Source organism: Molossus molossus, unplaced genomic scaffold, assembly GCF_014108415.1.
Source record: "Molossus molossus isolate mMolMol1 unplaced genomic scaffold, mMolMol1.p scaffold_m16_p_15, whole genome shotgun sequence".
In the NCBI taxonomy this organism is placed as follows: Eukaryota; Metazoa; Chordata; class Mammalia; order Chiroptera; family Molossidae; genus Molossus; species Molossus molossus.
Window position 1 is genome coordinate 28578064 of NW_023425350.1, and position 14470 is coordinate 28592533.

General features: G+C 37.4%; 1 protein-coding gene across 1 annotated transcript in view; it reads left to right on the top strand.

Annotated features, from left to right (window-relative positions):
• MTA3 (metastasis associated 1 family member 3) overlaps positions 1 to 14470 on the top strand; it is a 154317-nt gene that overhangs the window by 52342 nt on the left and 87505 nt on the right. The window contains exon 5 of the mRNA XM_036262258.1: positions 12768 to 12831. Coding sequence (XP_036118151.1) covers positions 12768 to 12831 — 64 coding nt within the window. The remainder of the gene's footprint in view (positions 1 to 12767; positions 12832 to 14470) is intronic.

Genomic DNA, 14470 nt, shown 5'->3' on the forward strand with positions numbered 1-14470 from the left:
CTCATGTTTCTTGAACTTGGCTTTTAAAAATCTAACATTTATTGAACCTTTATAATCACTATTATTCCACTTGCTTTACATGTATCTTATTTAATTCTTATAATAACTTGATAAAGTAGGTCCTGTTATAACCCCCATTTTACAGATGAGGAGACTGAAGCACAAAAAGGTTAAGTAACTTGTCAGACTCACAGCTTTTAAATGGCAGATTCAGAGATCGAACCCAGACTGCCCGGCTGCAGAGATAACAGCATTATGATGTGTACATGACTGTAAGTTTTAAAAAGCATCAGACATAGAAAGAAAGCTGTTAAGTAACTTGTTGGATAGGTAGGCTCTTTGATTTTATTTTTTTCCACATAGTTTTTCTATTTAGATGCTCAGGTCAAATGAACAGAACTAAATTAAAAACTGAGTTAAGCATATGAACTATACTATTATACTAAAAGATGATCTTACAATGCTAAATATATTGTAGCAGCTGGAAAGTACCTACTTCATTGGGTGCCTGAGTTTATAGATGTGTCTTGTATATGGTCCAATGTCAGTTTTTCCACATCTTGAACACACAAAGCCTGGCTTTTTAAAAGCTGCTAATTACAGCATTGTATGTGTAATGATTAATGCCTCTTCCCAACCTCTGGTGCAGCTAGTTAGTCATGTTTGAAAAGAGCCAATCCTTTCCTGCTGGCCAACCTTGGGACCTGGAACACAGCCTCTGAAGTTATGCTTCAGTGTGTCTTAAAAGCATTTCCTTAGGTACTTGTTGTTAATTGGCCTCAATTTGTCCTACAGTGAGGGGCTTTGGACCCGATGCTTTCTTGTCTGAACCTGTCTTGTAATATGAGGAGTGAGCGGTAGAGAAACGAATGTATCCATGCCGGCAGTCCTAGCCTCATTCAGAGCCCCTTGGCGAGGTCCTGTCTACCTCACTGCTTCACCTTGACTGTGCTTTTATTTTTTCATTTTTTAAAAATCTTCACCTGAGGATATTTTCCCATTTATCCTCAGATAGAGTGGGAGGGAGGGAGAGAGAGAAAGAAACGTTGATGTGAGAGAGACACATCGACTGGTTGCCTACTACATGACCTTGACCAGGACCAGGGACTAAACTGCAACCGAAGTACGTGCCCTTGACCAGAATCAAACCCGCGACTCTTTGGTCCTCGGGCTGACACTCCAACTTCTAAGCCAAACGGGCCGAGGCATTGACTGTGCTTTTAGAAAAGGCCAGAAAAGCCATTCCAGAACCTAAATTTGATGTCAGGGGTAGGATAGATCTTAAACACACAGGCGCACATGGTGTTCCAGCAGTCTCTCAATGGCATGGTGCTTCAGAGAAAGTCTTACATGCTTTTCCTTTTAAATAATGTTTAGGTTAGGATTTCAGAATACAAACATCATCGTCATCACCAATATAATCATTATTATTGCACTGTAGAGGACTGGCAACAGCCACTATTTGTAGTGAATCTGTCTTACTTGAGTGATGCCATATTGCTTCTAACATGGTTTCCTCACCACCAAAATGGGGAGCTTTCTTAATTCATTTGATGATAGACATCTTGGGGCTTATGTAATATTTGTAGGTTGTTCTGGTCAGACCTTGTCTTAGAGTGCGAGAGTCTTGAGGGTTGGTATCTTTTTTCCCTTTTTCCTGCCTACTGTGGAACATCGTGAACAATAGTCAGAATTTGAGGTTCACATAGTTTCTATTTAATTTAACTTTTGTTCTTTAAGGAAATAAAAGTCATCAACAGATAATAGAATAATCTCTTCTCAATTACTACTCACCTTAAATGAAATTTTAGATTGCTTACCTTTTTCTTTTATGAGAATTAAAGATTGACATATAGAAGCATAAGTTTGCTTAGACCTCTGAGTGGGAGAATGAATTACTCTGATAAAATTAGGCTTATACATGGAGGCCTACCAGAGGATAGGAAAGCTTCTCGTGTGTACATACAGGGGTGGGCAGAAGGGCCAAAATAGGTTTACTTTTGTGATTATGCAAAGCATGGAGTTTATTTGTGCATTATTTACCATTGTATGTTCAATACAAACAACTGTAAATTTACTTTTGCCTAATCCATATTGTTACCCCCGCCAAATGAATTCATGAGTATATAGTAACCCTGAGAAAGGAAGGGAGAAATGGAAAGTCTCTAGCCAATAAGTGTTATGTGGCAGATGGGAATGTTATAGTTCTTGTCTTAATACCCAGTGTTGGTGAGGGTACAAAAATAGGTTAATTCTTCTATATTTGGGTGTGTTAGTATAATCAGAAAAATGAGATTGTAATAAGTGTATATCCTTTGACTAAGCAATGCCACTTATTTTGGTGGTTGTTGTTAATCCTCACCCGAGTATATTTTTTCAATGACTTTTAGAGTGGAAGGGAGGGAAGGTGGGAGGGAGTTGGGTTGGGGGGGGGAGGGAGAGAGAGAGAGAGAGAGAGACATCGATGTGAGAGAAACACATCGATTGGTTGCCTCTTGCATATTGAACCTGCAACCCAGGTACGTGCCCTTCACCAGGAATTGAACCCACAACGCTTTGGTCCTTGGACTGATGCCCTAACTGCTGAGCCAAACTGTCCAGGGAAGCATTTCTACTTTTTGGATTTTATCTAACAGAAATTGTCATATAAGATTGTAGAAATATATACATTTATCTGTTTATTTCAGACTTGTTTATTTTTTTTAGTTAACGATTTTTACTTTGTGAATACATGAGATGATTTTCATTAATAAGCATGTGTCTGCATCACAAATGTAGATGGGAACTTGGTATTTCAGGGAATCGATTTCAGATTTTTTATTTTTATTTTTTTACAGAGAGAAAGGGGAAGAGAGAGAGAAAGAGAGAAACATTGATGTGAGAGAGAAACATTGATTGGTCACCTCCCGCATGACCCCCACTGGGGATCAGGCCCACAACCTGGGCATGTGCCCTGACCAGGAATCGAACAGCTGACCTCTTAGTGCATGGGTCAGTGCTCAACCACTGAGCCACACTGGCCGGACCAGAATGGTTTTAATATTAGAAAATGTAAGCAAGTTTCACCTTATGCTTTTCTATATTTCTAGTTTTTCTAAAATTTAAATACTTTAAATACATAATGGGAAAAAATGTTATTTAAAAATTTGGACATTAGGAGGGGAAATGCTATTTTGTATTCATTTTTATCCCCTTCCTTGCCTAACAACGGGGCTGGTCCATTTTTGTTTCAAATGCTAAATTTCCTTCAAAAATTATTCTGTCAGCCTGCTCTTCCGCAGCCTGGTAGTCTTCCATCTTTCCTCCGGTGCGCCACCTCTGCCCCCCCGCCCCCTTTTAAAAAAATATTTTTATTGTTTTTTTTTAAAACATTTTTTTAGAGAGAGAGGAGAGGGAGAGAGAGGGAGAAACATCAGTTGGCTGCCTCCTGCACGCTCCCTACTGGAACTCAAAGCCCACATCCCAGGCATGTGCCCCTACTGGGAATCAAAGGACCGGCAGGCAACCTCTTGGTGCATGGAGGATGCTCAACCACTAAGCCACATTGGCTGGGCTCACAATGATGTTTCTGTCTCTCCCTTCCTCTCTCTAAAAAATCAATCAGAACATATTTTAAAAAATTATTCTGTCCGTTTAAAATTATATCATTTACAATATTATCAAAAAACACCAAACACCTAGAAATAAATCTAAAGAAAAGTTTGTGACAAAAGGGAACGATATAAAAATCCTATCTAGAAACTAGAAAGTATTGCTGAAGGAATTAAAGACTTAAGCAAATACATGACAATATGTCAGTTTTCACTACATCATTCCAAAGATTCGATATAGTTCCAAAGGAAAGCTCAGCAGTTTGTGTGTGTGTGTGTGTGTGTGTGTGTGTGTGTGTGTAAAATAAGGTGATTGCAAAATGTATGGATCTATGGCAGTGGTTCTCAACCTTCCTAATGCCACGACCCTTTAATACCGTTCCTCATGTTGTATGTGGGCGTATCTGCATGTGGGCGGAACCGCCTAGAGAGGAGCGGTGTCTCGGTTCCTAAGACCATTGGAAGTATGTGTTTTCCGATGGTCTTAGGCGACCCCTGTGAAAGGGTCGTTCAACCCCCAAGGGGGTCTCGACCCACAGGTTGAGATCTACTGAATGGGAATGGAACAGATCAAGGAAAGCGGAAATAAGGAATTTTCGAAGCATGGTTCATGTACTTCGGGGGTATTCCCTTGGACCCTTTCTGGGCTTTGTGAGGTCAAAGCTATTTTCAAAATGACATTAAGATTATTAGCCTTTTTTTTGTGTTGATTTGGCAAAGGCAGAAGGCATGTGCAAAAGCGGTGGTGGAGAAACTGCTTCCACCTTGGCACAATTCAGGGCAGCGGCACCAAACTGCTATAATTGTCATTGTATTCTTCACTTCTCTGCATCTGCAGTGCAAACAAAACAAAACTACACTAAAGAATGTTCTTGACAAAATAGTATAATTGATTAATTTTAAAAAATTGACCCTTCATGTCTTATTTTAAAAATTGAGAAAAAATTCACTCATCACATTTACTATTATGTAGTGTACAGGGTACAATTCAGTGGCATTCAGTACATTGACGATTTTGTGCAACCATTTACCACCTTGTTTCAAGAGATTATACGTCTTTTTAACATTTTGTATGATAAAATTGGAAGTATGCATGAAGTAATTATGCTCCATATGGAAGTAGGATGGTCATTAAAAAAAATAAATAAAACTCATGGGATTATTTGCAGTGTAACCCAAATTAGCTTCCTTTATCATAGAACACCAGTTTTACTTGAAGAAACCACTGAAAGACAAACTGGTTATTTAGACATGAGTATGTGGTGGATGATTTTGAAAATGAAGTGAACTTGTTACTCAGGAGAAAATCTAGCTGTCTGCTAGGCCAGACTTTGAGGAGATTTGCAAAAACATAAAACAATGCCACTGCATTAATTTTTTTGTTTTAGAAAACATAGTAATTATAACAAATATTTACTAATATATAATGTTTAATTTTAAGTTAGTTAGTAAATGTTAAAATTTTCTTTCGATATTAATTTTTTTCTTTCTTTTTCTTTTTTAATACTCACCCGAGGACATTTTTCCATTTTTTGTTCAGACAGAGTGGGAGAGAGAGAGAGAGGGAAAGACAGAGAGAGAAACATCCACGTGAAAGGGACACAATGAGTGGCTTCCACCCACACGACCAACCAGGGCCGGGGACAAACTGCAACCGAGGTACGCGCCCTTAGCGGGAACCGAACCCGGGTCTCTCTGGACCGCAGGCCGACGCTCCAACCACTGAGCAAAACCGGCCAGGGCAGTTATCTGGTTATTTAAACCACAGGTTTCCTCCAGGTTCAGTTTTTTTTCTTTGAGTTTTTGGTATTTATCTTTTGTGCTGTAGTCTTTCTTCAAATATGAGATGATTCATAGCTGTCTGTTTTTATTTAAAATCAAGGGAAGAAGAGCAAGGCCGACCAGGAGCTCCGTCTGTATGGGCAGCTTGGCGGGCGGGTTCCAGTGAGAATGTAGTGCTGGCCCTTCCAGGTCCAGTTCTTACTGGGACTTCTTCAGGGCTCTGCTGGCTAAATCAGCTTCATTTTCCCTGGCTCTTAATGTATATTTTGGACTTTTTTTCTTACTTATTTTTCTCTTGTTTGATTGTATTAGCTAAAACCACCAATGTCATGTTTAATAGTAATGTATATAGTGGACTTTTGTGCCTTGTTCCTAGTCTTAGTGCTTCTCTGATAATTGAAATGTTCATTCACAACTTCTGTTTGGTTTCCTCAGTCTCTCTTACCTGTCTTTGTTTTCCAGAATTTTCTGGAATCTTTCATGTATTGATGTTTTTTTTCTTTAGAATGATTTAGATTGTTTTCTTTTGGAGTCTCTTCATCTTTTTATTTAAAAAAAATTGTTTTTCTTTATTGACTTGAGAGAGAGAGGAAGGAAGAGGGAGAGAGACAGAGAAACATCGATGCGAGAGAACATTGCCTGCTGCAGGCCCCCCACTGGGGATCAGGCCCACAACCTGGGCATGTGCCCTGACCAGGCATCGAGCTGGTGAATTCGTGGTGCGTGGGTCAGTGCTCAACCACTGAGCCGCAGTGGCTGGGCTGATTCTCTTCATCATTTAAAAGCCATTCTGGCCCTGGCCGGTTTGACTCAGCAGTAAGAGCGTCGGCCTGTGGTCCAGAGAGACCCGGGTTCAGTTCCCGCTAAGGGCAAGTACCTCGGTTGCAGTTCGTCCCCGGCCCTGGTTGGTCGTGCAGGTGGCAGCCACTCGATGTGTCTGTCCTTTTCACATCGATGTTTCTCTGTCTCTCTTCCTCTCTCTTCCTCCCACTCTTATCTGAACAACAAAAAATGGAAAAATGTCCTCGGGTGAGGATAAAAAATAAATAAATAAATAAATAAATAAATAAATAAATAAATAAATGGCATTCTGAAAAAGAGGAGATAAACATATAGGCTTTGCCTGTCATTTAATTCATTATTAATCTGTTGAGATTCTAAAAATATTATCTTCTCTCCCCCCATTGGAATGCTGTTAAATTTCTTTCAGTTAGGTTGCTGAATAAAAATACAATATTGGGATTTGTCTCTTTGACAATTGTGAAATAGAGTTATTAAACTGTTTTGGAAATGCATTGTAACTGTTTTAAGTTATCCAGCATTAAAAAACATTTCCATCCATTTTCAAAAGCTCTAATTAAAAAAACAATTGGTTCTTGTTTTACCTAGAGCAGTTAGTATTTGAAGGTAGACTTTTTTTTTAGATGGTCATACATATCATAAACTAATAAATGAACAAAATGTGCCCTGGCCGGTTTGGCTTAGTTCTTAGAGCATCGGCCCACAGACCAGAGAGTCCCAGGTTCGATTTTGGTCAAGGGCATGTATATCAGTTGTGGTTTGGTCCCTGGCCCTGGTTGGGGTCCTGCCAGTCAATGTATTCCTCTCTCTGTCTCTCTCCTCACCCCCCCACCTCCGACTCTATCTGAAGATAAATGGAAAAATACCCTTGGGTGAGGATAAAAAAAAAAAAGAACAAAGCACTTGTCTGTAAGCAGAGATTTTTTAAAAAAAACAACCCCATAACAAAAACAAATGCTGTAGCAAAGACTGCAAAGATGTAGTTAGTAGAAGGCAGTTGATGGGACTGGATTGCCACAGTGAGTTTGTTGTGAGTTCCTATGGTTGGGGATGGTATACCCATTTTGGATGGTTGTCTGGAGTAACCTGGGAACCAAAAGTAGTGGATGGTAGGAGCAGCCTTTTTTGTTGTCAGGATCACTGAAAACTTATTAGCACCCTTCTTTTAAAAATTTAAACATTTGTGGAATCATATATTATTTTGATATGGTGCAGAAATCAAAATATGGGGTATACTATAAAATGTCTCACTCCTGTACAGTCCCAGCCTATTAATATTTCCAGAATCTTATTGTTAAAGAACAAAAGTTCAACTGAGTAAATTTGAAGATCTAATTGGCTTTATTAAATGATTAATGAATTGGGCGGGTCTCATCTAGCAAATATACAAGGGAGCTGCGAGGGACTGTACAAAATAGAAAGTTTTTCAAGCATAAAGAGGGTGGACAAGGAGGTTAAAAGTGCATTATTGCAGGTCACCTTGCATTAAGGAAAGTCAGGAGGTTTTATTAGGCAGATTAACTCATTAGTGTTGATCAGATAACTTCAGACAATTGAAAATTGTCCTCCTGGGAGAGATTGAAACTGCAGCTAGGTTAGGAAATTAAGTCTTGGTGGGGTTTACTACAAGTGGCTCCACTTTGGGTCTGTTGTTTCCTTTAAACATTATGTGTACTTCCAGAAACTATGTATTTCAAATATATAGAAAATGAGATTTGTATGTGTTTGTAAGTTGCAGACTAACTTATGATGCTTTGATGATGTGCTTTTATTTATTTATTTATTTATATCCTCACCTGAGGACTTTTTTGTTTTTTTGCATTTATCTTCAGATAGAGTGGGAGGGGGAGAGGGAGGAAGAGAGAGAGAGAAACATCGTTATTTATTTATTTATTTATTTTATTTTTTATTTTTTATCCTCACCTGAGGACATTTTTTTCATTTTTTTGTTCAGATAGAATGGAAGGGAGGGGGAGAGAGGAAGAGAGAGAAACATAGAAACATTGATGTGAAAGGTACACATCAAGTGGCTGTCACCCACGCAACCCAACCAGGGCCTGGGACAAACCGCAATCAAGATACGTTGCGAACACTGAGCTCGGGTCTCTCCGGACCGCAGGCCCAGCTGCTGAGCCAAACCGGCTAGGGCTAACTTTCATTATTTTTAAAGTCAAGTAAATGTGTATAGCTGTCTAATAATATTGAACAGTCATATGCCCGTTTCCCCAGCAGCAGTCATTTTCAACTCTGACAGTGGCTTCTGTATGTTTACCACTCTAAACACTGCTACTATTAATTTTGTAGTTCTCTTCTTCCCTTCTCTTTCCCTTGTATTTCCAATATATCACAACTTTTATTTAACTTAACTGTCAGTCTTTGTGTGTTGTGACCACGTAAGTATTCCTCACATACTCTTTCTTGTACAACCTTTTGTTTTCTTTGGAGTATAATAATTGTTTTGCCTTTTCCTTTCCATTAGTCTTCTAAAATGTAAAGACTTTTTAGTCCTTGCTTATCTGAAAATGTTTTTCACAGTTGGATGGAGATTTGTTTAGGCATATAATTCTGGTTTAGAAATGATTTCCTTCAGAATTTTGAATCTTTCCTTTTGTCCTATTTTGCAGTGTTGCTGTTGAGAGATGTAATTTTCTGAACGCATGGTGGATTTTTGAACTTCATTATTTTATTTGGTTGTTCATTTTATTTAATGGGTGCAGTGCTGTATAAAACTATTTGCTGACTTTCCAATCACAGAACCTGGCATGGTGTTTTATATGAGGAAATCTTCAGAATCCAGAGCAAATTTAAACTCATAAGGCCAATGAAAAAAAAAAGCCTTTTTTTAAATGAAGAAATAATGGTTTTCATCAAAGAAGTTCAGTTTAAAGGTAGACTCGGCATCTGTGGTAGTGGTATTCCAAGTTCAGTGTGTTTAAGGCTCACCTAGTGATGCTTGTTAATCAGATAGATTCCCGATCTTTTCCCAAGATACTTGGATTCATTCAGTCTGGTGTGGCTAAGAAATTTGCATGTTTCCAAGCAGGGATGGTGAATTCTGAATCATTCTGTAAGGTGCAGTTAGTTATATGAAACTGAAGGAAATTCTTCAGGCAATGTGGAAATGGATGCCAATTTAAACTTTCTCTTTTTCATTTATCCAGATTGGTAACATCTTTAGAGAAAAGAAATATATTATCTGTATGCACATTTTTTTACATATGGTTTTTGAATCTGTGGAATTATACAGGACATCCTGTTAAGCAAGTAGAAGGCTGATCAGCACTTGCCATTAAACATGGGACTGGGCTGTGTTGTAATTATTCACATGTCTCTCTGTCCCAGTACAGTCTCTGAAACAGTATGTTTTAAAGAATTTTTTGAGATATGTTATCTGTATAGAAATTGAGATATGTTATCTGTATAGAAATTCCTTGCTCTTACGTGGTTCCCTGTAGAAAAGCAGTATGAATAATTATATGGGCCTAGAGTGTTCTTTCTGTGTGTTATGGTCTTCGATATATTTTATCATCATGTTTGGATATCTTTATTCTTTAAAGATTAAAGTATTGTGAAGAGAACAATTAGGATATTGCTTGTGATTCAGCATACGTCTATTATCTATATTCAGAGTTTGAGAATAATTCCTTCAGTTTGGGGTTTGCTTAGAATTTAGCATGTGTTTATCTAAGTGCCGTCATTTGTTCAGCATAAAGGCAGACAACACTTGAAACCACTTTTATCAGCAACTCTTGGCATGTAGTACATGTGTTAATTATATAATCATATTTACTTTATAAAGTAATTCAGACTCACCCTCCTGCTTTATTAGCTGTTAATATATGTACATGAAAATTTTTGTGTTGGATTTTCACTTTTAATTTTGGAAAAAGTACAATATAGCTACAGTAAAGAAAATGTAAAAACCCAAATCACCCGTTATCTTTTCATCTTTGCATAAAAGCTAAATTACCCCAAATAATTTATATTTTTGATTGGCTGACATATTCATTGATTAGAAAAAAAATCATGTGTCTCTGAAACAGTATAACCAGTGTTTTCTATCCTCTAATATAATTATGAAATAATAGTTTAATTATTCAGTTTAAATTCTCTTGTCGTTTCAGACAGTATGGAGACTTTATGTATGCTATACTGTTTATATGAATTTTTAGTACCTGTTACCCCTTAAAATTCAAGTGACTATTAAAGAAAGTGGTATCTATTAAAATAACATTTAGCAGCTTTTGCTCCTCCCATTAAAAAAATACCCACGTTTTGAGAATTAAAAAAAATGTATTTTATTTCTTCTAGGTGATTAAATATTAAATATTAGAAACATTGCTTTTGTTAGCTGTTACTGAGGCCAAAAAAATGGAACTTATTTTTGGAAAACTCATTTATTATGTAAGCATGCCGCAGAGATTCACAGGTCACGGAAGTTCTGTGGCCACTGTAGGTGTGCTCACAGCAACAGAGCTGTTTCCCACTCGTAGTTCTATCCTGTGTAGGAGCGTGTCGGATATTTGGTGCCTTTTGAGTGTTGATATGTGTACTAAAGTAATGTTAATGTTTCTGCTTCAGTAATATGTATGCATAAAATATATTATGAAAAGCAGAAAACCCTTGCCCTGGCCGGTTTGGCTGAGCAGTGGAGAGTCGGTCCCTGGACCAATGAGTCGTGGGTTCGGTTCCTGTCAAGGGCACGTTCCTGGGTTGCAGTTCGTCCCAGGCCCTGGTCTGGCTTGTGCGGGAGGCAACCAGTCGATGTGTCCCTCTCACATCGATGTTTCTCTCTCCCCCTTTCTCTCCCTGCCACTCGGTCTGAAGATAAACAGAAAAATATCCTTGGGTGAGGATTTAAAAACAAAACAAAACAGAAAACCCTTCTAACTCTTGGTAACCAAAATAGAGACTGGATAATACGGAGACACCGTAGACTCTCAGAGAAGTCTTTTTAAGTGATATTCACCTAAGGTGATTAGCAGAAAAATGCATTTTTATAAGGGGAAAATTTTTTTTAATTTGAAGAATATATTGTTGCAAAATGTTTAGGAACTATAAATTTATTCATTCATTCACCTATGTGTTAATATTTCACTTTTGGTGATTTTTTTTTCCTTTGAATTGTTTTTCTTTTTTTTAATTTTGTTTTTCAATACAGTTTACATTCAGTATTATTTTGTATTGTTTTCAGGTGTGTAGCACAGTGATTAGACAGTCATATACTGTACATTTTTTAGAAAGAGGAGAGAAGGAGGGATTGAGGAGAGAGGGAGGGAGGGAGGGAGGGTGAGAAAGAGAGAGAGAGAGAGAGAGAGAGAGAGAGAGAGAGAGAGAGAGAAAGAGAAACATTGATTGGTTGCCTCCAGCAGGTGCTCCAGCCAGGGATCAAACCCACAACCTGGGCATGTGTCCCTACTGGGAATCAAACCCACTACCTCTTTGCTACCCCTTTGTGTACTCATCAACTGATAACACCAGCTAGGGCAACAGTGATATACTTTACGAAGTGATTCCCAGGTATTTCCAGTACCCACCTGGTACCATACATAGTTATTATAGTATTATTGACTATATTTTCTGTGCTGTACTTTACATATCTGTGATGAATTGTTTTTCACACTTGATAATCCAATAGCAACAGCTTTTCTAGTTTCCTCTTTAATGCACATGTGATGTGTTTGTTTTTGCTTGTTATTTTGTAAGGAACAAGTAGTGACTTTTGTTTAAAAAATCATATGACATTATGATAATTAGAAAAATTTTGTGAGCCCTGAGCAGTATGTATAACTCGACAAGTTTATCAAAATTCTCCTGTCAAATATGTAGCTATATTGAATTTTTCAAGCTAGTGAGGATAATTTAAAAAGGGCTTATAATAAATGCTTCTGCCTGGATAACCTTACTGTTTATCAAGTCTGGACAAGCCTTTAAAAATTGACATCCATATCCAAACTCATACCCAGGGCTTAGGATCAAAGGTAATTGCCATCAGACTTCAAGGTCTGCACGAGCCTGTAGATCGTTATTTGCAGCTTGCTCTGTTGAAGTTCCTTGTGTTTAAATTTTAACTAGTCTTTAGAGCAATTACAGTAAAGGTAAATTAGCTAATCCTGATTGAATGTGTATTACTTTTAGGTTCTCCCATGCAGTGGCTTCTTTAAAAATCTGAAGATTATATTAGGCACTGGTTTTCATAGTTTGCATAATGTCTTTAAAATCCATGTTTACTCCTTATAGACTCAGAAATTGCAATAATCTGAAGGTTTTTTATTATACTCTTTTTTTTGAATAATTAGGAAATAACTGTAAAGTGCTTTATGTTATAAGGGTTTACTGCATAACAGTTCCTTCCACAGGTTATCCTCTCTATAAATGTCTACAAAAACAGTCCATGTTTTAGGTTACGCAACACCAGGGTTGTAAAGCCAGTCTAAGTATATACATTTATGTATATTCTTAACTGCGATTTGGATTCTTAATACCAACTTTGCATTTTGAATATTCCATACTTTGTATACGTCATCACTGTAAAGGTAAAATAGCCTTTCTTAAATGTTTGTTTATTCATTCACTTTTCCCCTCTTTCAACAGGGGGAAATGCAGTGTTGCCCTTTTGAATGAGACAGAGTCAGTATTGTCATATCTTGATAAAGAGGTAATTCACAATTATACTTGTTTTGTATGTTTTTCCCATTATTTCACATGAAGCCCATACCTTGAATTTATTATTATTATTTTTTGTACCAAATTATTGCACCACCATAGCAGTATTATAGTAAAAGTTTAATGACTAGAATGTATTTGAATAATTTTATTTTTCTGGTTAATTGAGATGAGTTGACAAAAACTCCTATGTCTTCTCTCTTTTTTCAGTTGGTGATGAAAAGCTCTATAAAATATAGTACGTGATTTAGTTGGTAGTAGAAGAAATATTTTTGGCAATAGAAGAATATTTCATGAAGAAATATTCATGAAAAAGTGATTTTACTGTAATTGGTCCTCCTCCCTGTTTTTGTTTTTTGTTTTTATTGTTGTGTTTTTATAAATAGCTTTTCTTTTAGACTCTTTTCAGATGAGATCTTACCGTTGGTGATCTGCTTTCTTTCTTGGAACCCTAATAAACTTTGCCAACTAAAAAAATTTCTTTCTGTGCCCTGGCCAGTTTGGCTCAGCGGTTAGAGCGTCGGCCTGCGGTCTGGAGAGACCCGGGTTCGGTTCCCGCTAAGGGCACGTACTTCGGTTGCAGTTTGTCCCCGGCCCTGGTTGGTCGTGCGGGTGGCAGCCACTCGATGTGTCCCTTCACGTCGATGTTTCTCACTCTCTCTCCCTTCCTCTCTCTCCCTCCCATTCTATCTGTACAAAAAATGGAAAAATATCCTCGGGTGAGGATTAAAAAAAAAAAAAAAAAAAAATTTCTTTCTGTAAACTTCCACAAGAAATATTTTAACATTTTTTAGCAAGTTTAATTAGAGCATGTGCTTTAGTAACAGGAGGAAATGCTTATAAACAGAATATTCCACATTAAGCACAGTTTTATGTGACTTATTAGCATTTGTATTATGAGAAAAATATTTTACTGGTGATGATACTTCAGCATTTAGCCTTTATAGTTTCATGGTGTTTTTGTTTTCCCCAAATCTTTATTATATAGGGTCCCCCAAAAATGTATACACAGCTTTGAATAATTATAAAGCCAGTGTTTATTAAAATATATTTCATTTCCAAAATGTAATAATATCTACAGACACCCTGAATACATTTTTTTCTTTTTTTATCCTCACCCGAGGACACTTTTTTTTTTGCATTTATCTTCAGATAGAGTGGGAGGGAGCGAAGGAGTGAGTGAGAGAGCGAAACATCAATGTGAGAGAGACACATCAAGTTGTTGCCACCCACACGACCCCCACCCGGGCTGGGGACAAACTGCACCCAAGGTATGTGCCCTTAGCGGGAACCCGATCTGGGACTATCTGATCCATGGGCCGAAGCTCCAACCGCTGAGCCAAACCGGCCAGGGCCTGAATACATTTTTTTTATACCCTGTATATATATATTTTTGGGATACCCTGTATGTATGTATTTTTTAAAAAGAATAAAAGGAACATATTTTTTTTTATCATACTCAAATATTGTCCTCTTATCTCAAATGAAGAAACCGTAACTGAAAAGATAAATAAAAATATGTAGAACTACTGTACATTAGAAACTAATAAAGAAAAGTGAAAGGAAAGAAATATTCAAGGCGGAATAAAAGGCTAACTAACTCCTTATAACTTGTGCTTGTGAAATTTAGA